Source organism: Macrobrachium nipponense, chromosome 3 (assembly GCF_015104395.2).
Source record: "Macrobrachium nipponense isolate FS-2020 chromosome 3, ASM1510439v2, whole genome shotgun sequence".
NCBI classification, from domain to species: Eukaryota; Metazoa; Arthropoda; class Malacostraca; order Decapoda; family Palaemonidae; genus Macrobrachium; species Macrobrachium nipponense.
In genome coordinates this window covers 112,485,204-112,510,671 of record NC_087202.1, presented here as the reverse complement: position 1 = coordinate 112,510,671, position 25,468 = coordinate 112,485,204, and the positions used below count along the sequence as shown (strand labels likewise).

The 25,468-nt window shown below is 37.0% G+C and overlaps 1 protein-coding gene across 15 annotated transcripts in view; it reads right to left on the bottom strand.

Moving 5' to 3' along the window:
• LOC135221971 (cyclin-dependent kinase 14-like) overlaps positions 1 to 25,468 on the bottom strand; it is a 237,740-nt gene that overhangs the window by 112,732 nt on the left and 99,540 nt on the right. For 6 of the 15 annotated variants that reach the window (XM_064260040.1, XM_064260041.1, XM_064260043.1 and 3 more), the window contains exon 4: positions 573 to 590. The exons of 7 other annotated variants lie outside the window; for them this stretch is intronic. In XM_064260040.1, the coding sequence (XP_064116110.1) occupies positions 573 to 590 (18 nt within the window). Of the gene's footprint in view, positions 1 to 558; positions 591 to 25,468 lie in introns of all 15 variants that reach the window. 2 more of the 15 variants (XM_064260054.1, XM_064260053.1) reach the window with 1 other exon arrangement.

The window sequence follows — 25,468 nt, the reverse complement described above, 5'->3', positions numbered from 1 at the left end:
CACTTGAAATATAAATGTCCTTATTATTTACAGCATCCTGAAAGCGAGAAAAAATCAGCGCCAAAATGATGATTAGTAGAGGCAGCAACATCAGGAGCATGACGTTAATGGAACGTATTCTGCACATCATCCATAACAAGAGGGCATTAAATGGATTTCAGTCTCATACTCAGGCCAGGAGGTAGCTAAAAAAGGAATCAGGGATCAGGAATCACAGACCAAGATGCAAAAGAGGGAAAAGGAAGTGTTTTGTACAAAAAACAGGAAAGGGAATGGATTTCTAAGAGGGTATATCAGACTGCGTAGAGCAGATGATCTGGGGTATGGAATGACTCAAGTCTAAAGGCTACTGATAAGGGAAGGGAATAAGAGGCAGGGGGCTGAGAACACTGACTGAGAGAGAGAGAGAGAGAGAGAGAGAGAGAGAGAGAGAGAGAGAGAGAGATATCAACAGGAGTCTCATAGGCTGGTTAGTAACGATCTTTAAGCGTATAAACAGCCCTGCCAAAGACGAATCTCATAAGCCAGCAAATATCTGAAGAACTGAAGCTGGCTTACCAACATCCCCGTACCTCGTTTTCTGCGGATTCCTGTAAAAACGTAAGACAAACGTCAACAAATAAATAGAAGAGATATACACGCGAGAGTATTGTACCTTTCAGCAAAGAGTGTCTTATTAGTGGTCAATACACATCAAAGCAGACGTCAACTATTATGCAAGTTCTTAGTTCTTGGCAAAAAAACGAGACTATGCAAGTTAATTCTACTACAGCAAGTGTTATTTGTTATCAACATGTCTTAATCATCAACTTATTTTTTTGAAACTATTGACAAATACACAACTGGCTCTTACTTTAAAAGATGGCAAGTTATTTCAGCTGATGATGACACAGATAACTTGAAAAGTAACTAAATTAACTACTTAGTGAGCACTAAACTTCTAAACAGCTAATGAATTCACAAAAGAATTTAATTTTAAGTAATGCGTAAACTACTAGTAACTTATTAGAGATTAAACATCTACATGCTAACACAACGGATAAGTGAATTATGAAGTACAAAGTTCTTTTAAACAAATCAACTGTAAAATGGTTGAGTCAAATAAATATAAAAAGAGAAACATTTCAATTGGCCCAGAGCGTACTTATTCACTTGTATCTGCTGCGTAAATAACATACGCAGTAGCAGAGTACCTAAGGAATGGGGTCATCTTATTGTACTACGATTGTGCGTCACGGGAGACATTCCACGTTTTATGAATGGAATCTCTGGTGAAGAACGAATAATTCACGCGGACGATAAAATGCAACAACGAACTGAATCAGTTCAAGGAATCTGCCTTTAGTACGGCGTAGTGATAACGGCTGAATGCGCTCAATACATTTTAACTGCATTAAAACATCTTCAGCAGGGTAAACTAAACGCTATCACTACTATTAATATCATAATTTATTATTATTTTAATATTTTAGGGAACGTAGCGAAAGGCAATAAACTTGCTTAGCAAGTCCCCGCAGAATAGTATATTCATTTTCTGTACATAATTACGAAACGTTGGCAAAATAAAAAAAGACAGCCTAGTGATGTGTGGCTTCCGTCCGTCTTCCTCTGAATATGCTACCTGGAGTGTTTACATGTGCCCTGTATCAATATATATATATATATATATTTATATATATATATATATATATATATATATATATATATATATATATATATATATATATAAATATACGTATATATATATAACGCCAAAATATAGAGAGAAAATACTACATTTCAGAGACTGCTGTCTCCCTCTTCAGGTAGATGAATGAGAAAAGTTATTACAGAAAAGGTGGCATTTATACCAAGAGATCCATCCACAAGTAAGCCAATTTAGGTCACTCCCGCTGATAATCTTCCTTTAATCCTCCTAAGTGTTGGTTGAATGAAAACTTTGTCAATGACATCTGAATCCCATGCGCCCTTTGAGATGTTCATTACCCGTCTGTTTAATTATACGTGATAGTTAGGTATGGACAACAGAACTCGGCTCTTTTCAACCATATATTTGCACATAACCACAGAATAAACTGGAATTTGTCAAGTATAATTTATTGCAGCAACTGCCAGTACAAGAGTCAAATGATGGAATCGGGCTTGATTAAAGAGAGGCAGGTAATGAACATCTCAAAGGGCGCATGGGATTCAGATGTCATTGACAAAATTTTCATTCAACCAACACTTAAGAGCATTAAAGGAAAGTTATAAGCGGGAGTGACCTAAATTGGCTTACCTGTGGATGGACTTCTTGGTATAAATATCACCTTTTCTGTAACTTTTCTCATTCATCATAAGTAAATGGACTACAAAAATGAAATAAATGGCTTACAAAAGTCAAGTTTCTAAAGGTATAAAACTTGGCCAACATGGTCTCCAAAAATCATGATCTACGGGTGATATATTCTCACTATTCTCAAAAGTCATTCTTCTCCTATAGTAGATTCACATCAGTCGTGCATCTGATGCATGAGCCAGTCCCTTAAGATGTTCCTAATTTGCTGTTGATAAGCCAATCACAGGGCTGGAAACTCTCAGTCTCTCGAGAGAGTTCACATAGGTGAAACATATGTTCCATCTCTCCTGAGGGAAAAGAAGAGGTGGAACATACATCCTGCCTATGTTAACTCTCAAGAGAGTTTCCAGTCTTGTGATTGGCTTATCAACAGCCAATCAGGAGCGTCGTAAGGGACTGGCCTAGAATCAGATGCACGATTGATATGAATCTACTATAGTACTAGTATGGTCCCGCTAAGGAATATGTCACACGTTTGTTGACCTAACTTCATCAGCAAGTAGTACATTGCTAGTTATATCTCGATCTGCTTTACAGTTGTTGCTGATGGCGCTACATCTGCCCCTTTCCCCATCTCCAAGTGGGTCTTGAGGATTCTGTTCTCATACAACGCGATGGTCTCGCTTTATCAAGTGACCCCTTCACTAGTGCCTCTCTCACTCACAAACTTCTTTGATCTTCAACTCCACACCTCCCTCCTTCCCAGTATTCTTATAAAATTGTAATCGAATTTTTTATTTACATCAATACTTCAAGTATCGAGTTCCTCAAAAGAGGCCAGTGGGGGACTGATTAGTTCAAACTGAAGGATCTGCACTTTAAAAATCAGTTGTCTTGTGTAGAATTCCCGAAATTTATTCTACAGAAGCAATTCAAGACACGCGTCAGATTCCTTTGTACCAACGTAAGAGTTGTGCTCTCATCCAAAATTGGGGTTCTTCACCTGAAGAATGGCTCAATTTCCGTCCAACATCTAACCCGACTATCATTAAGATTTATTTTTTTCTATTAATGAAGAATTATTTGCTATTTGGCTGATTCATTGACAAACATTTGTAAAACGTATGAGGACACTTCTACTTAAATTTACCCAGCGGAAGTCAGTTGTCTTTTCTTTGACAATAAACTGAACGAATTCTGTACTCTTTTTTGCTTGATCCTGTCAAGATTGTGAGATATATATATATATATATATATATATATATATATATATATTTATATATATATATATGTATATATATATATATATGTATGTATATATATATATAATCTATATATATATATATATATGTATATATATATATATATATATATATATATATATATATATATATATATATATATATATATATGAAAAGATTCTAAACAAAGGAAATGAAAATGTTTTACATGAATGTAGTCTCCTCACAGAACATCGTAGCAACAAATCTGTATAGGATTCGTTCAACCACCCAGACCAGAATTCGGACCTACATTTTAAAATTTATTTATTTATTTATTTATTTTTGAGTTGGATAGTTCAATCCCAAAAGGTACAGGCTCGAATCCTGTTCCGGGTAGTAGCGCTAAAGCGTAAAATTCCCTTTAATTAATTACGATTTATTCTCCAGGTAAAAGTGAATTCCATATGGATTTTACATATGCATAATATATATATATATATATATATATATATATATATATATATATACTATATATATATTTATATATATATATTTATGTATATATATATATATATATATATATATATATATATATATATATATATATATATATACACATACACCCATTAATTCGGAATTTACTTATGCCTTAAGAATAACTTAAAATCAAAGGGAATTCCCGATTACAGTATAAGTGTTCTCATTCTGAACAGGTTTCGAACCCATACGTTTTAGGGTTGGAATATCCACCATAAAAACAAGGTGCAGGTTCGAAATTTGGTCAGGGTAATAGGACGAACAAAAGAGAGAGAGAAAAAAAACGAACAACTTTACACGTTGTCCTCTGAAGAGATGATATCTGCAAAAAATATTTTCAACTTTGATTTCACATCCTGACACCTTTACTTAAGTTTGACTTAAGTTTGAATCCAAAATATGAGGAGGATAAAATTCACTATTTATTTTTTTTATAATGTACTGTTGTTCGTTATCAAGGTAGAGAACACTGCAGAGAATACAAGACATTTATATAGAGAAGAACATTAAAAAAATATGTAAGGAATTGCATTATCCAGCTCACATGTTTGAGAGCCGCTACAATTAAGCTGTAAAAACTTTCTCTAAAATAAAGCGACAAGACGGAAGAATGACCTCCGAGCACCTGTTGCTTGGCCAATTTTCTTGTCCAAATGCAAGGGGGAAATGAGTATGTCATTCCATCCCATATCTTTCGTGAAAGATAAGTCTTGAAGCTCCTGATCACCTCGGCAATTAGGTTTCTCGCAGGAGATTCCACTGGTATGCCATCTACCGGGGAAATGACACTGCCTTTGTGTAAAAAGGGGACTTACACATAGCACATACCAAAAACAGTAGTGGGCAGTTTTCCGTGTCAAAAATGAAGACAATGGTTGCAGGTTCACAATAATATGGCATGTGAGTATATGGTCTATCATGGATATTAAAAGCTTTCGAACCTTGTACTTGACTTGACTGGAGATGAACCTAGTACAAGGTTCGAAAGCAATTAATACCATGAAAGACCATATATTCACATGCTATATTATTGTGGACCTGCACCCAAAAACAGTAGTTTCCTTACGCGAATACTCAAGAAGGTTTAAGGGTATAGCATCCAATCTCTTTACCACAAATAGAACCGTGTTGATGGTCGAAGTAACGGAGTTGAGGATACGCTCTTCCTGTCCAATAATAAAAGTTAAGTTTATCCCAATGGGTCATCATAAAACAGAATAGAAGAGTGGTTCTTGACCTTTTTATGACCACGCCCCCTCTGAGAGTGGGTCCTTTCTTTCACGGCCCCCTTGCATCTATGACTCAAGTTCCCGCCCAGATTTAAAGGAAAATGATTTAAAGGGAGGGGGGGGGGGGAAGAGTAGGGGTTTGGTGGGCTGGGGACGGAGGCAAATAATTACAACATAGTAAGCCCAACAAGTCTACCTAGAATAGTAGACTATAGGAAACTAACGTTGTAAGGCGATACTTTTACATATTTCATAAACTTCTGAATATTAGTTCCTCAATCTTGTTAAGAGAATTATTAATATAATTAGAGAATTTTTACTTTTTCTAGGACTCATGCCTCGCCTGGAAATTGCTGACGGTCCCCTAGTTGAGAACCACTGGAATAGAATATGGAATTAGGCCAAAGGCCAAGAGCTGAGACTTTGAGGTCATTCAGCGCTGGAAGGGAAATTGACATTCATTACGAAGGTTCGAAAGCTGTAACAGGGGAAAACCTCAAAGCAGTTGCACAATGAAACAATTTTTGGAGAGGGTCGAAAGTCACATGGAAGAAAGAATATGAACAGTAGAATATGAGTAAAAGAAATGAGAGGTGGCTGCACTGACCCTTCAGTAATGCCTACGGTGCCCCACGTGAGGTGCACTGTCAGCACTACCCTCCTACAGGGAATGGGTCATCACGTTCAGATGGTCATTGAACTCAGGACTATTTGTCATTGTGCCTCAACTGAGCCATAGAAATAAATTAGGACTTAATCCTCTAATACACAAAGGAGACACTGCAGTTTCTCCTTATGGAATTATCCACCTTAGCATCCACCTTCGCCAGTGGTTCTTAACCTTTTTGTGACCACGCCCCCTCCAAGAGTTGGTCCTTCCCTCCACGCCCCTCTTGCATCTATGATTAAAATTCCCGCCCAGATTAAAAAAATGAGAGAGAGAGAGAGAGAGAGAGAGAGAGAGAGAGAGAGAGAGAGAGAGAAGGTTTGGAGGGATGGGGGCGGAGGTAAATAATTACAAAAACATGGTTAAGTATATCTTAGTTTAACCAGACCACTGAGCGGATTAAAAGCTCACCTAGGGCAGGCCTGAAGGATTAGATATTTTGACGTGGCTAGGAGACAACTGGTTACTCAGCAAAGGGACCTGCAGCTTATTGTGGGATCCGAACCACGCTATATCGAGAAATTAATTTCTAATGACCAGAAATGAATTCCTCTGATTCCACGCTGGGAGAGCGGGGCGCGAACACTCGCTACCAAGTCAGTAGGCGAGCACGCAACCAACTCGCCCAACGAGGAAATACAAACATGGCAAGCCCAACGAGTCTAACCAGAATAGTATACGATAAAAAAACTAACGTCACAAGACGATACTTTTGCATTTTTTCACAAACTTCTGAATGTTAGTTCCTCACTCTTGTTTTGAGAATAATGAATATAATTAGATATTTTTTTCTCTTTTTCATAGGGGTCACGCCTCGCCTGGAAATTGCTGACGCCCCACTAGGTGGGGAGGCCGCCCGGGTGGAGAACCACAGATCTTGACGATTACATCAGGATGGTTTTTAAAACTAGCTTGATGCTTCGTGTGCATCCTTTGCAAGAGTGCCACTCCTTAATCAAATCATTCCTCCACCGAGGTAGGAGAAATGCGCATCTTTTCCCTCATCTGGGAAGGCAAGCAGACGATTAACCAGGATCACATTCCTGATTCCCTTCTCTCAAACAAAGGTTGAGGAAGGTTTTGTTTACTTTTCCTCAGTTGAGAGTCAACCAAGTTTGTGTTTACTTTTCCTCAGTTGAAAAGTCCAACCAAGGTTGTGTTTTAGTTTTCTCTTTTCCTCAGTTGAAAGTCAACCCAAAGGTTGGTTTTGGTTTAGTTTTCCTCAGTTGAAAAGTTCGACAAAAAGGTTTTGTTTAGTTTTCCTCAGTTGAAAGTCAACCCCAAGGTTGTGTTTAGTTTTCCTTCAGTTGAAAGTCACGACAAAGGTTTTGTTTAGTTTTCCTCAGTTTAGAAAATCAACCAATGGTTGTGTTTTAGTTTTTCCCTCAGTTGAAAAGTCAACCAACGGTTGTGTTTAGTTTTCCTCAGTTGAAAGTCAACCCAATGGTTGTGTTTAAAGTTTTTTCCCCAGTTGAAAGTCAACCAAGGTTTTGTTTACTTTTCCTTCAAAAAATTGGAAAAGTCGAACCAAGGTTGTTGTTTACTTTTCCTCAGTTTGAAAGTCAACCAAGGTTGTGTTTAGTTTTTCCCTCCAAGGTTGAAAGTCCAACCAGGTTTCTGTTTTAGGTTTTCCTCAGTTGAAAGTTTCAACCAACGGTTTGTGTTTAGTTTTCCTCAGTTGAAAGTCAACCCAAGGATTGAGTTTTAGTTTTCCTCAGTTGAAAGTCAACCAATGGTTTGTGTTTACTTTTTCCTCAGTTTGAAAGTCCGAACCAAGGGTGGTGTTTAGTTAGTTTTTTCCTTCAGTTGAAAGTCAACCAAGGTTGTTGGGGGTGTTTACTTTTCCTCCAGTTAAAGTCGCAAGGTTGTGTTGTTAAAGTTTTCCTCCTTGAAATTCAACCGAGGTTGGTGTTTTACTTTTCCATCAGTTGAAAGTCCGAACCAAGGTTGTGTTTACTTTTCCCTCAGTTGAAAGTTCGACCCAAAGGTTTGTTGTTTAGTTTTTCCCTCAGTTGAAAGTTCCAAGCCAAGGTTTTGTGTTTACTTTTCCTCTGTTTGAAACTTTTTTCCGACCAAGGTTTTTGTTTAAACTTTTCCTCAGTTGAAAGTCTACCAAGGTTGTGTTACTTTTGCCTCAGTTGAAAGTAGTCAACCAAGGTTTGGTGTTTACTTTTCCTCAGTTGACAAAGGTCGAACCAAAGGTTGTGTTTAGTTTTCCTCAGTTGAAAGTTCAAACCAAGGTTGTGTTTACTTTTCCTCAGTTGAAAAGTTGCGACCAAGGTTGTGGTTTTTTACTTTTCCTACAGTTGAAAGTCAACCAAAGTTGCGTTTACTTTTCCTCAGTTGAGAGTTCAACCAAGGTTGTGCGTGTTTTCCTCAGTTTGAAAGTCAACCAAGGTTGTGTTTACTTTCCTTTAAGTTGGAAAATCAACCAAGGTTGTGTTAGTTTTCCGCAGTTGAAAGTTTTCCCGGACAAAGGTTTGTTGTTTAAGTTTTTCCTCAGTTGAATAAGGGCGAACCCAAAGGTTGTGTTTAGTTATCCTCAGTTGAGAGTTTTTCAACAAGTAGGTTGTTTTACTTTTTTCAGTTGGAAAGTCAACAAAGTTGTGTTTAGTTTTCCTCGTTGAGTCAACCAAGGTTGTGTTAGGTTTTCTTTTCTTTAGTTGAAAATCAACCAAGGTGGTGTGTTTAGTTTTCCTCCGGGCAGTTGAGGGAGTCAACCAAGGTGTGTTACTTTTCCTCAGTTGAAAAGCAACAAAGGTGCGTTTACTTTTCCTTAGTTGAAAATCAAACCCCAAAGTGTTTAGTTCTTGCCTCAGTGAGTTTTCCTCAAGGTTTGAAACGACCGTTTTCTTTCAGTTGAAAATCAACCAAAGGTTGTTTTAGTTTTTCCTTTAGTTGAAAATCAACCAAGGTTGTGTTTTAGTTTTCCTAAGTTGAAAGCGACCAAGTTGGTTTAGTTTCCTCAGTTTTGAAAGTCGACCAAGGTTGTGTTTAGTTCTCAGTTGGAAAGTCGACCAAGTTGTGTTTAAGTTTCCTCAGTTGAAAGTCGAACCAGGTGTGTTTAGTTTCCTCAGTTGAAAGTCGACCAAGGTTGTGTTTAGTTTTCCTCAGTTGAAAGTCGACCAAGGTTGTGTTTAGTTTTCCTCAGTTGAAAGTCGACCAAGGTTGTGTTTAGTTTTCCTCAGTTGAGAGTCAACCAAGGTTAGTTTACTTTTCCTCAGTTGAGAGTCAACCAAGGTTGTGTTTACTTTTCTTTAGTTGAAAATCAACCAAGGTTGTGTTTAGTTTTCCTCAGTTGAGGGTCAACCAAGGTTGTGTTTAGTTTTCCTCAGTTGAAAGGGTCAACCAAGGTTGTGTTTAGTTTTCCTTAGGTGAAAGTTTTCAACCAGGTTGTGTTACTTTTCCTCAGTTGAAAGTCGAACCAAGGTTTGTGTTTACTTTTCCTTTTCCAGTTGAAAGTCAACCAAGGTTGTGTTTACTTTTCCTTCAGTTGAGAAAGGTCGACCCAAGGGGTTTGTGTTTTACTTTTCCTCAGTTGAGAGTCAACCAAGGTTGTGTTTAGTTCTCCTCAGTTGAGAGTCAATAAAAGGTTGTGTTTACTTTTCCTCAGTTGAAAGTCAACCAAGGTTGTGTTTAGTTTTCCTCAGTTGAAAGTCGACCAAGGTTGTGTTTACTTTTCCTCAGTTGAAAGTCGACCAAGGTTGTGTTTACTTTTCCTCAGTTGAAAGTCAACCAAGGTTGTGTTTACTTTTCCTCAGTTGAGAGTCAACCAAGGTTGTGTTTAGTTCTCCTCAGTTGAGAGTCAACCAAGGTTGTGTTTACTTTTCCTCAGTTGAGAGTCGACCAAGGTTGTGTTTAGTTTTCCTCAGTTGAAAGTCGACCAAGGTTGTGTTTAGTTTTCCTCAGTTGAAAGTCGACCAAGGTTGTGTTTAGTTTTCCTCAGTTGACAGTCAACCAAGGTTGTGTTTAGTTCTCCTCAGTTGAGAGTCAACCAAGGTAGTGTTTACTTTTCTTCAGTTGAAAGTCAACAAAGGTTGTGTTTAGTTTTCCTCAGTTGAAAGTCAACCAAGGTTGTGTTTACCCTTTTCCGTTTCTTTTTCTCAGTTGAGAGGTCAACCAAGGTAGTGTTTACTTTTCTTCAGTTTGAAAGTCAAAACAAACAAGGTTGTGTTCTTTTAGTTTTCTCTCAGTTTGAGGGAGTCAACCAAGTAGCGTTTACCTTTTCTTTTCTTCAGTTGAAAGTCACCAAGGTCCGTGTTTTAGTTCTCCTCAGTTGAGAGTCAACAGGTATCCGTGTTTACTTTTCTTTTTCAGTTGAAAGTCGAAACCACCGGTTGTGTTTTTAGTTTTCTCAGTTGAAAGTCAACAAGGTTGTGTTTAGTTTTCCTCCTCAGGTGAAAATCAACAAGGTTGTGTGACTTTTCCTCAGTTGAAAGTCAACCAAAGGTTGTTGTTTTAGTTCTTTTTCCTAAGTTGAAAGTCAACCAAGGTTGTGTTTAGTTCTCCTCAGTGTGAGAGTCAACCAAGGTTGTGTTTACTTTTCCTCAGTTGAAAGTCAACCAAGGTTGTGTTTAGTTTTCTTCAGTTGAAAATCAACCAAGTTTGTGTTTACTTTTCCTCAGTTGAGAGTCGACAAAGGTTGTGTTTAGTTTTCTTCAGTTAAAAGTCAACCAAGGTTGTGCTTAGTTTTCCTCAGTTGAAAGTTAACCAAGGTTGTGTTTACTTTTCCTCAGTTGAAAGTCAACCAAGGTCGTGTTTACTTTTCCTCAGTTAAAAGTCAACCAAGGTTGTGTTTAATATTCCTCAGATGAATGTCAATAAGTTAATAATAAACCACACCCTCTGGAACTACATCTGTTCCTTCAGGGTTTTCCATCTATGCCGAGCAATTTCTTAACAGATCTCATCTCCATTACTGTCCAACAACAGTACTGTCAGCTTCCAAGTTGTGAATAATGTTTCCATTCATCGGTCGTGTGCTCAAACAAACCTCTCGATGGTTTGATTTTTGTATCATTTTTCCTACCGTTCATTGGCTTCGAGTCTCCAGCACACTACATAGCTGCCCCTGCACCTCCGCCTAGGATTTATAAGCCTCGAGGCACTCCATCGCCTTTAAAGTCTTACAGATTCAGACTACTGTTTCAGCAGCTTCCGTTGTCACTGATATTGAGCATATGAAACAATTTTCCTCTTTGCTCGAGATGGATAAGAGTGACTACGAAAAGAGGAACCGAACAAAATCCCGAAAGCTCTCTGTAAATCTCTCTCTATATATATGTACCCGTACACAACTGTGGATTTCTCCACTTCAAGATTCATGCTGCTCTGAGTATATTTTCACAAATAAAGAGTGCTTGGTGTGAATCCTGATTGATTGCTGCGGAACTCTGCGACGTCCTCCGTGATCAGCCATTAAGGACCATTACTACGAGGGTTGTAACATTAACATCTTCCACAATCCTGCTATCGTCATCAATAGGTAAAATCTGCTCACATAATTCGTAAATTATAGTAACGAGTGTTTTCTGAGATCTTTATTTCACGGCCGTCAAAGTTGTGGTCCCGATTGGCCACTTTTTAATATATATATATATATATATATATATATATATATTATATATGATATATAGATATAGATAAGTATGATATAGATATAGATATAGATATAGATATAGATATAGATATAGATATATATATATATATATATATATATATATATATATATATATACATATATATATATATATATATAGATATATATATATATATATATACATTATATATATATATATATCTATATAGATATATATATATATATATATAATATATATATATATATATATATATTATATATATATATATATATATATATATATATATATATATATATATATATATATATATAGATATATAAAAAACTTTATCACGAAATATATAAAACGTGATGCTATGTATAAGCAAAGGTAATGCCACGGAGAAAAATGAAAAGACGAGATATGCCAAGATCTTTCTCGTCTTTCCATTTTCCTCCTTGGCATTACCTTTACACACACACACGCACACGCACACATACACATTTATATATATATATATATATATATATATATATATATATATATATAATATATATATATATATATATATATATATATATTATTTATATATGTGTAACTTTATCGAGAATCTGGCACCTTTTCATCCAGTTCTGTAAAACAAGTCCTTTATAAATCAAGATTATCCCTGAAGCATTGTGACGTCATCGCCACACACTGCAGTTATAACGCCAGATAACTTATTCATCCATTCACTCGCCATGCGCGCTCTCTCTCTCTCTTCTTCTCTACTTCCTCTCTCTCTCTCTCGTCTCTCAATCGCTCTCTCTCTCTCTCTCAATCACAAAAGGAATAACTCTCGTTCCTTCGGCGAAGAATACAGCAACGTTGCTGAATTACGTCTTGTTTTCGTTACGAAAGTAATCGAACATCAATCCATCACGCCACAGAGCTCAGCGTGTATCGGAGTAAGAACAGAAGCTACGAAAAAAAGAAAAAAAAGAAAAAAAAGAAAAAAAAAAAACAGGGGAGTAAAGATGAGAGCATTGCGCCATCTATGCCTCACGCTATTATTGCATCATGGTCATCAATAATCGACGCCACCACCGCCACCAGGACAGTACAGCTACTACTACTACAACTGTTATAGCTACTCACAACCCCTATTCCCACATCTTGTTTAGGAGCAGATGACTGAGTGAAACCATGAAACCACCACCTCTTGTTTGTTTATTTTTAAATTCACCTCAGTACATGGTGTGCCATATTGTTCATTTGGACTGAAGATGAACCCAGGGAAGGGTTCGAAAGCTTTTTGTAAAGAGTTAAAATTATTCACGAACTCGCAACATTTTTTATAATTGTGGACCCCTTAGAACATTATATATACTCTCGCGATAGAGTTTTCCCAACTATTATTATTATTATTATTATTATTATTATTATTATTATTATTAAAAAGATGAAACCTATTCATATGGAACAAACCCACAGGGTCCATTTACTAGAAATTCAAGCGTCCATGGTGTTCATCAGAAAGAAGTAATGAACGGTAATAGGAAATACAAAAACACTGTCATATGACGGAAAAAAGTCTGGAGAAAACTGTTGGAGGATGCACGAGTTGAAAGACGATATTTGCTTGCCAGCAGGAAATGATACGGAGACGAAAATTCGAATATGAAAAGGCACATTTGTTAGTGGAGTTATTTGGAACATTATTTAGCATTAGGGAACGATGAAGTATTTTTCAAGGGAAGTTCGTGATGAAAGGAGTTGGTGAAAGTAAAGAATATCAGGTTGAAAACTTCAAAACCTCTGATGAAAATAAAAATAATAAAAACGAAGCAAAGAAATGTGGAGCTTTTTCTTACCATTGCCTCTTTGAGCAACCATTAACCTCAGAAGAGGAGGAATTAAGTGTCGTACTTTTCGAATAATTCTATTCATTTGTACCTTCTTCATTACCAACATTTTCATCATACTTGTCTTAACTCCCCGCCACTCATAAACAGAAAAAAATGTAGTCTATCTCAAACGACAAGGTTTCATACGCGCTTTTGGGCTATATAAAGTATATAAGGAAAATTTTCTCTTTAAACGTATTAGGTTGTAAAGAATATAGATTAACAAATCAATGGCACATCTTCACTAGTTTTAATGGAGCTGCAAAACAGGTTTTTACTAATTTCAGGTTTTGGGGAACAAGTCGAAAACTATTCAGGGTCGTTACTTCAAATTGAGCATAACAGTGAAAGAACGTACTTATGAAATATGCATAGAAACGGTATGAATCAGTTTTTTTTTCTTTTGTACACCAGTAGAATCTTAGTTCTCGTAGAGCTTCTTGCTGGGTTAATTATCTCATAAAGTGAGTAATCAGCAGCTATCATTGATTTTACTTTGCTTTCTAATTAATCTAATCCACTTTACAGCTCTTCTGTTTTGATCGCTGCTACCATTTATGGATATTTACGTGGTTCCTCCATTTCCCATTTGCCCAAAATCTGGGCAAGGACCAGAGCAGACATATGGCCAGCTAAATATAAACCAAAAACCAGCCACATAACCAATGATATTGGATTAAGCAAATAACTTATAAATGTGGACATACAGAAGGAAAGTGAAAACAAGTGAGCGTTAGAACTTAAGATTGTGATGAGCGCTCAAATAAGCTATGAATTTCCCTCATAAATTGTGAAATTAACGTTTCTCATTGAGCGAATATTGAAGAATAGCTTTTCTTTGTGAAATTCAAGTTTTGCACCGAGCACAAGCGTAACACTGCTGAGAAAAAGAGCAGTGTTGCGACGGCCCTTGCAACGTCAAAATGATTGAGAATTTTGTACGAATCACTGAGGAGAACCATTACATCTCTGAAATTGGTCTCTATTTATTCAAGCATTCATAGTAAGTTCTATCTCAGAGCTCCAGGCAGCACTCCTCAGACACTGAACGGAAATTGTTCCAAAATTGACTTCCTCAAGAGAACGCAAAATATTCTTACTGTAAATTCTTAAATTCTTATTCTATATTCCTTGTTTTCGAGACTATCCCTAACTGCAGGTTCATTTGCAGATTGTACTTCGTAATATTATTGTATGTCGTTCTTTTCATGGATTAATTTTTTTTTTTTTTAGGAATTCGTCAGACTGTCAAAGCTAAGTGAATTAAGAAAGTTACGTAAATGTAAAGATACTTCGTGTTATTTTCCTGATACAGGAATTCTTTACCGGTTAATACTAGGTTTGCCGTCAGTGATCTTTCATACAGACTTTTTCCTTCTACTTTTAATATTATTCACTTCAAATCAAGAAATCAATAACTCAGAGGCAGACAGACAGACAGACACAGACACAGACACACACACACACACACACACACATATATATATATATATATATATATATATATATATATATATATATATATATATATATATATATATATACTATGAAATTAATTTTATCACATCACCATAAGCATATACAAGCATTAAGCTACAAATGTCCTTGAATAGCTAATTCGCTTTACCTCGGAATTAACATATTTTCATATACTATGTTAACCGAAGGGGAATTTTTTGGTTGGTAAGAAATTCGTCGTCTCACGAACTCGAACCACGGAAACCGAGAATTCAGGAGGTACCGTGACGCGCTTTAACCCACAGGACCATCAAGAGAGGTATAAGTTGATGCCGACTCCCACCTACTAAGCTTTTTGTTAAAGGGTATATTTTGTGCTGCTTCTCCTATCACCGACTTGTGGAGTCTTGTAGTCCTATCATCGGGAGCTAAATATACTGAAACCGGCTTCATCTGCGCTCATAATTGGAATATAAGATTTTGGCCTACGGCCAAGCACTAGGACCTATGAGGTCATTCAGCGCTGAAAGGTTTGTTTGTATGGTTTTTTAAGTTGCATGGAACCCGTGGTTATTCAGCAACGGGACCAACGGCTTTACGTGACTTACGAACCACGTCGAGAGTGAACTTCTATCACCAGAAATACACATCTCTAACATCTCAATGAAATGCCCGAGAATCAGCACTGAAAGGGAAATTGATAATCTTAAGATTTTAAAGGTGTAACAGGAAGAACCCGTCACAGTTGCATTATGAAACAATTGTCAGGAGACGGTGGAGGGTAAGATGGAAGAAAGAGAATATGAACAGAGGAACAGAATAAGGAATGAAAGGGGTTGCAACAAGGGGCCGAAGGAACGCTGCAAAGAACCTAAGTAATACTTACAGTGCACCGCATTAGGTGCACTGAAAGCACTACCCCCCTACGGGTCTGCGCTTATAATGTACGAGTGGGGTCACTGCATACAATAAGAAATTTTGTATCAATAAACACTGGAATTTGTAATATATATATATATATATATATATAATATAATATATATATATATATATATATATATATATATATAATATCATATATATATATATATATATATATATATATATATATATATAATAAAACCCATGACTAGAATCAAACGACGCTGAATTTTACGTACATTTGGTAATATTCCTAATTCTTAGCGAACAGAAGGAAATATCTTGATAGATAATAAAAATATCAGTACTGTAGTGTATTACTGAGCAGCCTAATACATTTACAGGAATTCTAAAACGGAAAAAATTAGGATAACAGAAAAAGTGAATCGGGTAATACTCGAGATAGAAGGAGATATTGTTGCTCACTATAGGCACACACATTAATTCTATATATCTTATGTAGGGGGCGTGACTTCCTTTGCAAGAAATGAAGGAAAGCCATGTTCCTTTTCCTACCGCAGAATGTGTGTGAATGTATGTGTGTGTATGTGTATATATATGTGTATGTATATGTGTATATATATATATATATATATATATATATAATATTTTTTAAATAGTTCAAACACCAGAAAACCCTCGCAAAACGCTTATACCTCAGTATTTTAATAGTTAGATAAGAAATGAATTTAGTTATGAAAATATAAGAAAATACAGTAATTAGTGAATATTTCTCCATGACAAATAAAGTGAATAGGCGAATTTTTCTCAGATAATGTGTATATAGTATGCTCCATAGAAAAATCCGCGAATAGTTGAGTCTACGAATCCGGAACTGCGAATAAGGGGGTCGACTGTGTATACATACCTACATCATACATACATACTACATACATACACATCACACACACACACACACACACACACACACATATATATATATATATATATTATAATATATATATACTGTATATGTATATAATAAAATACACATATATACATATACAGATATATGTATATATATATATATATATATATGTATATATATATATATGTGTATATTATATATATATATATATATATATATATAATATATATATATATATATATATAAATCAAAGTCATCGTGATTTGCTGGATCGTTTCAATAACAAGAGTTTATTTCCAGGTCATTAAATCCCCGAATACGACAAACAAAAGGCGGCACCACTGGCATGGTAGTATTACCGAGCCAATGAACAAGAAGATTATCAAAAAAGTGAATCTTCATCACACAAAATACCATTATATCCCCAGTACAATTAGCGATTATGTCGGAAGTGATACAACCTTAATTAGAACAACGATCTCTTTCGACCACACAAAAATTAATCCGGAGTAAGACTTTGATTTCAAAATAAGAGAATGAGCTTAGCCGCGACATTCCCCCGAACAATTCAGAAATAGAAAAAAAAGGAGTATTCAGCGATAGAAAAAACAAAAGTATTCAGATACGAGGAAGAAGAAAAAGAAGATAAAGAGTATTCAGAGAGAGAGAGAGGAGAGAGAGAGAGAGAGAGAGAGAGTAAGCACGCACATCGATTTCACCAAAAAAAATTTGCGAAGTCGCACTGAAGCGATCAATCAAACGACACATCGCCGAACTCTTTCTGCGGTCGCTCTTTCAGTTGTAAAGACTCTTGGCAATTCATCAGGCAATGTCTCCGCTGGGAGTCGCGCAGTTTTGATTCAACGACCCGTTTTGCCTCGATTTGGACGCACTTCTCTTAAATCATTATGACTTACATCGGCTCTTTCCTAGATAGTGACCCCCAAGGGTTTTAACCCCACCGGTAGGTATCGACCTTTGCTTGTTTGTTTGTTTGTATGGTGTTTTTACGTTGCATGGAACCAGTGGTTATTCAGCAACGGGAACAACGGCTTTACGTGACTTCCGAAACACGTCGAGAGTGAACTTCTATCAACAGACATTTGCAAAGGCGTGTTTAGTACAAGACCTTTGAGGATGACCGTCAAAACAAACAAAAGATTGTAAATCTCATAAAGATAATGACGCCCCCAAAGATATATTAGTCCTCAATAAAGACACCAGAAAACCCCTGGGAGTCACGATCTAGGAAAGAACCCTTACATCATATCATCTAATGATGTGAACTTACGACCACCGTCTCCTTTCAGCAAAATGATGTCATTCATGGAAGGATTAGCAAATCATGTTTCACGTGATCTGACACCTGGCAAACTTTTCACATTCTCAGGAGAAAGAAATTAACGCCAAAAGACGTTTCGTGCTATGGAATCGTTTAAGGACCAAGCCTTACACATCCAAGGCACCCAGATCTCCCCCATTCCCGAGAACCTTAGGAAACTCGACACCTGTCCAAAAGGTGTAGAGGAGAATATGATATAGAGTTTAGACCTAAAGCCAAGCGCTGGGACCTATGAGGTCATTCAGAGCTGGAGCGAAAATCGACAGGAAACAAAAAAAAGGTTTGAAAGGTGTAACGAGAGGAAAACCTTGCAGTTGGGAGAGGGTAGAAAGTAAGATGGAAGAAAGAATAAGAATGGAGGTATAGTAAGTAGAATAAACGAAGTTGCAGCTAGGACCCGAAGGGACGCTGCAAGTAACTTTAAGTAATGCCTATAGTACACCGCAAAAGGTGCACTGACGGCATTGCCCCCTACGGAGCAAAAGGTGTAGTGGAGATTTCTTAGGGGCCGACAAGGACTGTAGGACCCAAGGTCTTGACCTTGGTAGGACTTATGACACGGGATCCTCTTCAGGTGGCCCGTGAACACGACCCCATAGGTAATGAAATCTCAAACTCTCTCTCGTGTGTCTCTGCTCTTGACGAAGGTTAGAGAGGCGCCTCTGAAGGTAACTCACATAAAGGAGCTTTGGAAAAAGCAAGACGGTGTGTTTAACCACTCAGGACAACATGCCCAACTATTATTATTATTATTATTTATTAATCAGATGATGAACCCTCTTCATGTGGAACAAACCCACAAGGCCACTGCCTGGAAATTCAAGTTTCCAAAGGATAAGGTGTTCATTTGACAGAAGTATCAGAAAATAATAGAAAATACAGAATGAAGAGATCAGTTATCAGAAAAGAGCTAATAAATTGCCTACCAACAAATATATAGATAAAAACAAAGTAAGTAAATTATAAATACAAGGACATGTGCTTTACGGTAGTAATGCATTGCATCGAAGCTTGAACTTTTGATGTTCCAATTGCACAACATCTTCAGGAAGACTGTTCCGCAGTCCAACGGTGTGAGGAATGAAGGACCGCCGGCAAATCTGATCACTCTCGGCAGGGAAATAGGATCATGGATCAATTGCGAATGTGAAAGATCACTGTGAAAGAAAAAACTTCAAAAAAAAATTGGCAAACAAGAGACCATCCGTAGATGGTCCAATTCTTAAGTGCTAACGTTAATAAATTAAGATAAAAAATATATCAAAATGCAAGGGAAATAGCAGCAAGGTCGTAACGCATTGCAACTCGCTTGAACTTTCGAAGTTCCAACTGCACGAGATCCTCTGGGAGGCTGTTCCGCAGTCCACCGGTGTGAGGAATAAATGACCTCTGGAACCGAGAAGTTCGACAGCCAGGCGCATCCACTGCATACTGGCGCTGCTGCTGTTCAACGGATCGAGTCGCTCGTGCCAGGAAAAGAGGATCAGAAATCAATTCCGTCAGTGAACTCTGTCTATTGATAAACAACTTATAAAAAAAAACTGTCAACCGAGAGACCATCGTCGACTAGTGTAAAATGGCTGTGGCTACTGGAAGTATTGCATTTAAGCAATTTAAAATTTTCAATTTTTTTTTACTTCTCTCGGATGTAGAATGTTCACTCCGTTGATTTAGACACGGCCTCTTAATTTGTCTTGGAAATGTGCGCCTGTCACTGTGAAAAATGGTCATATTTGAATTTAAAGTCTGCATGTTTTCATCGTCAAGTCCCGTTTCGTCGCGTTTGGAGACTGAGAAGTCATAATAATCATTTTTCCATGGCCATCGCCATTTATGGTAAACTTGCCCTTGCATAAGTTTTCACTACGTACTGCGATTATTTTGTCATATACGTTTAATCTCTCTCTCTCTCTCTCTCTCTCTCTCTCTCTCTCTCTCTCTCTCTCTTACACACACACCACACACACACGATGTGCCATTACTTTCAGTCCTTCAAGTTAAGTCGAGACCGTTTTCGTCTTTTCATGTTATATTTAATAAACGCGATTTGTCAACTGTATGCGTTAATTAACCGTGAAAATCCATCTTGCTGTTTATGGTTCATTTATCTTTTGCCTCAGTCATTTACAGCGCACGAGTGTAGCCCCTTTTAGATTGCTAATTTTTGTTGGAGTAGCCTCCTTCCTTTAATGAAAGCCTATCATTTTGTATCATTGTATGAAGAATTGAACTGAACCCTTGTTACTGAGAAAAGCATAATTTCTCAGTAAGAAGTCGAGCTGAACTCTGTAAGTACCAAGCTGGGAGTAATTCTTATTGTAATTCTTTATTTCTATTTAATAGTAATCGTAAAAGTAATTGCAACTGAATTTCAAGAACAATAAAGCAACTTTACTTTTAATTGTAATTGAGTCTCCTTTTCATAAAATGATGTATGATTGCATCAAATAAATAGTACTTTGACAGATTTGTATATTGAACACAGTGAGGAGGGTGGTTGGTGGGTAGGAGGTTTGCTCCGAAGAAAACATTACTACTATGAGATTCAGGGCCTCTGTAAAACAGTTTTTTCGCAATAACTTTTTATCTATGCATTTCATAAATATAACGCTTATTCAGAATACATATTATATCTACACAAAAATTTTGACTGTATTCTGCATTACGTAGGTTGAATAAATTTGGTACTTATAATGTAAAAGTGACCTTTTTTGAAGACGGGCCAACTTACTCAGAGAAAAGGTTTCGAACGCACTCGTTACGTAACTTATGACATCATTTCTTCCCTCTTTCTCGATGGATGATTGGCTATACGTAACGAAGGCTAAACCTCTGGCAACAATGACATACAAATTTAAATACAAGCAAAGCAGTACACCTTATGAACTCTGGAACCTCTCCATTGATAATTGTCATAATGAGCAAACCAACAAAATATGTTAATAAATACAAAAACATTTCGATTATTAGTCTAACTCACAAAATAGGTTTCCTAAGAAATTACAGTCTACTTTATAGGTCACAATCAGATTGACAAGATGTAGGGAATAGTTGGTAATTTTCAAAAACATAGTAGATAAGCTTGATTTGATAACTGCTATATCCAATGTCAAGCAATTTTTATTTATTGGCTATCTACCTATTTACTGAAAAAAAAATAGCCGGTACCGTATATTGGCTTTAAACCTTCACCAATAATTATCGTCAGAATGATGACTTCGTGAGGCTCCACCCACTTTCGCCTCGTTATAATTCAGGATAACACTGAAGCCTACCATGGGCACTGTTGGATTAGAAAATTTAACATCTGTCTATAAAAACAAATTTCTCGAGTAGTTGTAAGAAGTGCTAAATGATCCTCAAGGATCCCAGCAGTTGGCCTAAACGTTTAATTCATGTATATTACTGCTATACTGTTTCGGGACTACTGCTACAGTAGTATTACTACGCTAGCACTGATACCCCACCCACATATATGTATCGTTCCGCCATTCATAAAGTCTTTGGGTTTCAGAGCCGTTGGAGATTCTGTCTGGTGGATGGGTGGGGCAACATTTCGTCAAAAGGTGTGTTTACCTTGCTTACGTAATGAATGTTTTTCGACTCTTGGATCGTAATCATTGGCCATGGCGTCGGCTAGATCATTTTTACTCTATAAAAATTAAAACTATCGGGTTTAGGTTATTGATAATGCTGACAAAATTTGTGTGTGGTTGTAAAATATACATATGTCAACTTTCAGCTACATCCGATGCTTTGACAAGGAGCAAAGTTCAAAAAACCGTGTTACAGAGACCCTGAATCTCATAGTAGAGTGAGAAGTACGGCCCTACTCTAACCCCGTCCACACGGTCGAACTTTGCCCGACAGAATCTGTTCGGGCAAAGTTCGACCGTGTGGACGGGGCTTCACATATGTGATTTTTTTCGCTTACTCCAGGAGTAAACCCACAAATTACTTTGCTGTTGATGTTAGTCTTGTTGGTCTTGTTGGGGGTTAGGAAAGGTCTATAGAAGAGCCTAAAAAGGTCTTAAAAACGTGGTTTGCATTCAGTTAAAGATACAGGAATTTTATGATAGGATATTTATGATTAATTTATTAAAATAAAAAGGTATATAAATAAGTAATGTGCATGTTAATCATTAAAGAACAATTATTTCTAATAAAATATAGTGTATTTATTTTAATTTTTGTTGGTGAAACAACGTGCTGTTTGACAATAGATTTTAGCACACTCCTCGAATAAGCTGGAAGTTGGATCACGCCTTGTACGAAACATAATTGCTCAACAAATAGCATACAATATGCATTTGTAACTAATTAAAATTCGGAATTATGAAAAGTGAGTAATTATAATTGTATTTGGTATTTTTTCCATCCTTGTAATTGTATCTGTAATTGTAATTTGATGATAGGACAGGTAATTATAATTGTAACTGACATGAAGCGTATGTAATTACTCCAAGCCTGGTAAGTACTACCTTCGCTTTTAATAGACACGTGGTCTGGTTAAATTATTTTAATTATAATAATAACAAGGAGCAATCCGACCTCCAGCTTACTCGGGACGCGTTCAAGATTTTTCCCCTCACGTGTAAGCTGTAAACATCATATTCTTACTTAACGCAAATTAAAACGTGCTAAAATCTACGGTCAAACAGATCCTCGTTTAATACGCTATATTTTATTAGAAAGAATTAAATTTATTTTTTACATTTTTATTCTAATAAATCAATTATAAATATCCTACCTTTCTAGGCTTTTCCCATAGGGGTTTGTTAAACCGCCCCCCCCCCCCAACAAGAACAGCAACAACAGCAACAACAAAGTAGTTTGTGGGCTTGCTCCACGAGTAAGCTATAATTTAATAGAAATGTTCCGTGAAGTAAGACTTTTCCTCCTGCCTCCATCCCCACCGGGTGACCTTCTACAATGCATCGCCAACTACGACTCGCATTTTACGAAAGAAATAGCCATTAGTCGGTTATATCCCACCTTCCATTCGCGCTCTATTTAATTCCCATTCCTCGATGTCATTAATTTGACACGAGAGCAATTTAATGGATTATTATATCCTTCGTAATCGACGCAGTTCTATGATCGTTATCTGTAAATTGTTGATAATTTGTTGATACTCAAGTATTTATTGCCTACTCCATCAGTCTGTCTCCCTTTCATCTTCTTGACCTTTCTCTCTTTTCCCCTCGTCCTTCCAAACAACAAACATCGGTTATTGTTCATATACATCATTTTTATTGAATCCATACTTTAAGTTCAATTAACGGTTTTCGGTTAGTTAACGTATTTGTAAATATCGACAGTGATGATCAGTAAAACTCTTTTTATGATACTCTTCCTTCCACTTTTCTTTCTCAGCTCCGGACTTTCCGCGACTGATGGCAGAGTTGAGCTTTCTTTGGCATCACTTCCTTTAAGCTCTCATTTTTTTTCTTCTTAGTAATTTCGAATCTGATTGGATTATGTGAAGCAAGACTTCCACTCATTCCGTATTTACTGACTCTTGCCAAGTCTAATATTTCCTGTGGATTTTGTTTGATTAGTGGAATGAGTTCGAGGAGAACCACTGCTGAAGTTTTGATTGTACCACCTGCCCCTTCATGACCTATTACTGTAGAAGATTCACATCACCGGTACATCTGATGCCTAGGCCAGTCCCTTACGACGCTCCTGATTGGCTGTTGATAAGCCAATCACGGGGCTGGAAACTGTCTCTCTCGAGATGTATGATTCACCTCTCCTGAGGGGTACGTCTTTCAAAAGCATCCCTCAGGAAAGTTAGAATATACATCTTGCCTATACGAACTCTCTAGAGAGACTGAGAGTTGCCAGCCCTGTCATTGGCTTATCAACAGGCAATCAGGAGCGTCGTAACGGACTGGCCAAGACATCAAATGCACGGCTGATGTGAATCTACCATAGCCATCCATACTTGTATGATATCTTTTGGTTGACTTGAGCGCCCGACGCTGCTGTAGTGGGACTAATAAGGTCGAAAGAAGAAGACTTGTATGATATCTTTTATAAGTTATCTTTTGATGTTGTTGCTGGTAACTGTATCTTCCCACTATACTTGCATATGTTTGCATGTAGTTTACTTTGATTATATGCAAAGTCATTGGTTCACGCATATCACTAAACATTGTCATAGGATCATATGTTGGTTACTGCTCATTCATGAGCACTTAGAAGGGCATATTTGTGCTTGAAAATGCTTGAGGACTTGTTTACCTTTAATCGAATAAGATAGTTTGGTTTAAACGTCAATCGCCAGAGCGCTCCGAAGAATTCACATATAAAACACTTGTGTTCTTCTCCAAATACGTTTTACTCGAGTCTCGACCAATATTTTCCATAGCCCTAATACAAAATATAAGATGAAACTTAGCTTAACACTAAGTTAACCACTACAACATACGGTAATCCATCCCTGCCTTCCACATTTTTATTTTCATTTTCACATTATCCCTTCATCCCCCCTTTCATTCACATTCTCCATTCGTTCCTCATGTCTATAACACCTGTCTATTTTCCAATACATCAACTGCCTTCATGTCTTCACACGTGTCTATACACTACACATTTTCTTAGAAGTTAAGATGTTAAGTCCCAAAAATCATTCTACATATTCCTAAAATAGTTTCCGTAAATTGAAATAACTCCTACCATAGTCACTAGTTTTCTCTTTAGTCAGTCTTGTCACCACTAACTACCTCTTCCATCGTAATACTGCAAACTCTTTTCACTATCTTCTTTTTCCCAAGTATACTTATGATTATTTCTTTTGGAAACCATAAATTTCAATCAATCATATCACCTTCCAAAAGTATTTCCATTAGATTCCCTCTAGAAATGGCATTATCTACCTAACATTCCATTTCTTTCTCTGCTACCTTGCTTTGGAGTCTGGTGACCTACCACAACGCCCTTTCAAGCTCTCAAAACCCTCCTGGACAGAGATTCAGATTACCCCCACAATGTTCTCGTTCACCTTCATTCTTTACCTGTCACGTTCGCTCTTATCTGTAGAACCCTTGAACTTATACAATTGTATTATTTACCCTTCCCCATAGCTGCACACTTTTCAGCCCTCCAGACAATCAATCTTTCTCCTCGCCACCCTGCACGCACGCACGTACTGCCCTCTCACCTTTGCCTCGTTAAATACCCAAAAAATCTAGATTCCACTCGTTCTACGCAAAGCACATGTCATACGTTTCTTCGCTTCTGCTCCACATTTATGCACATTCAAAACCCCTTAACCTGGTATTTTATTTCTTTGAATTTTTTGCAATACAAAGGCCGAATAGGGTGCTGCATTAGGTGAAATTCACCTTTATATATTGCGAAAAGGACCTCATTCACACTGGATGGTATCTAGCGGAGTTATTTATTCAAAATCGTTACAAGCCTTCCAGGATAGAGTCTTCATTATCAAGTACCCATGAAACCTTGGACACTT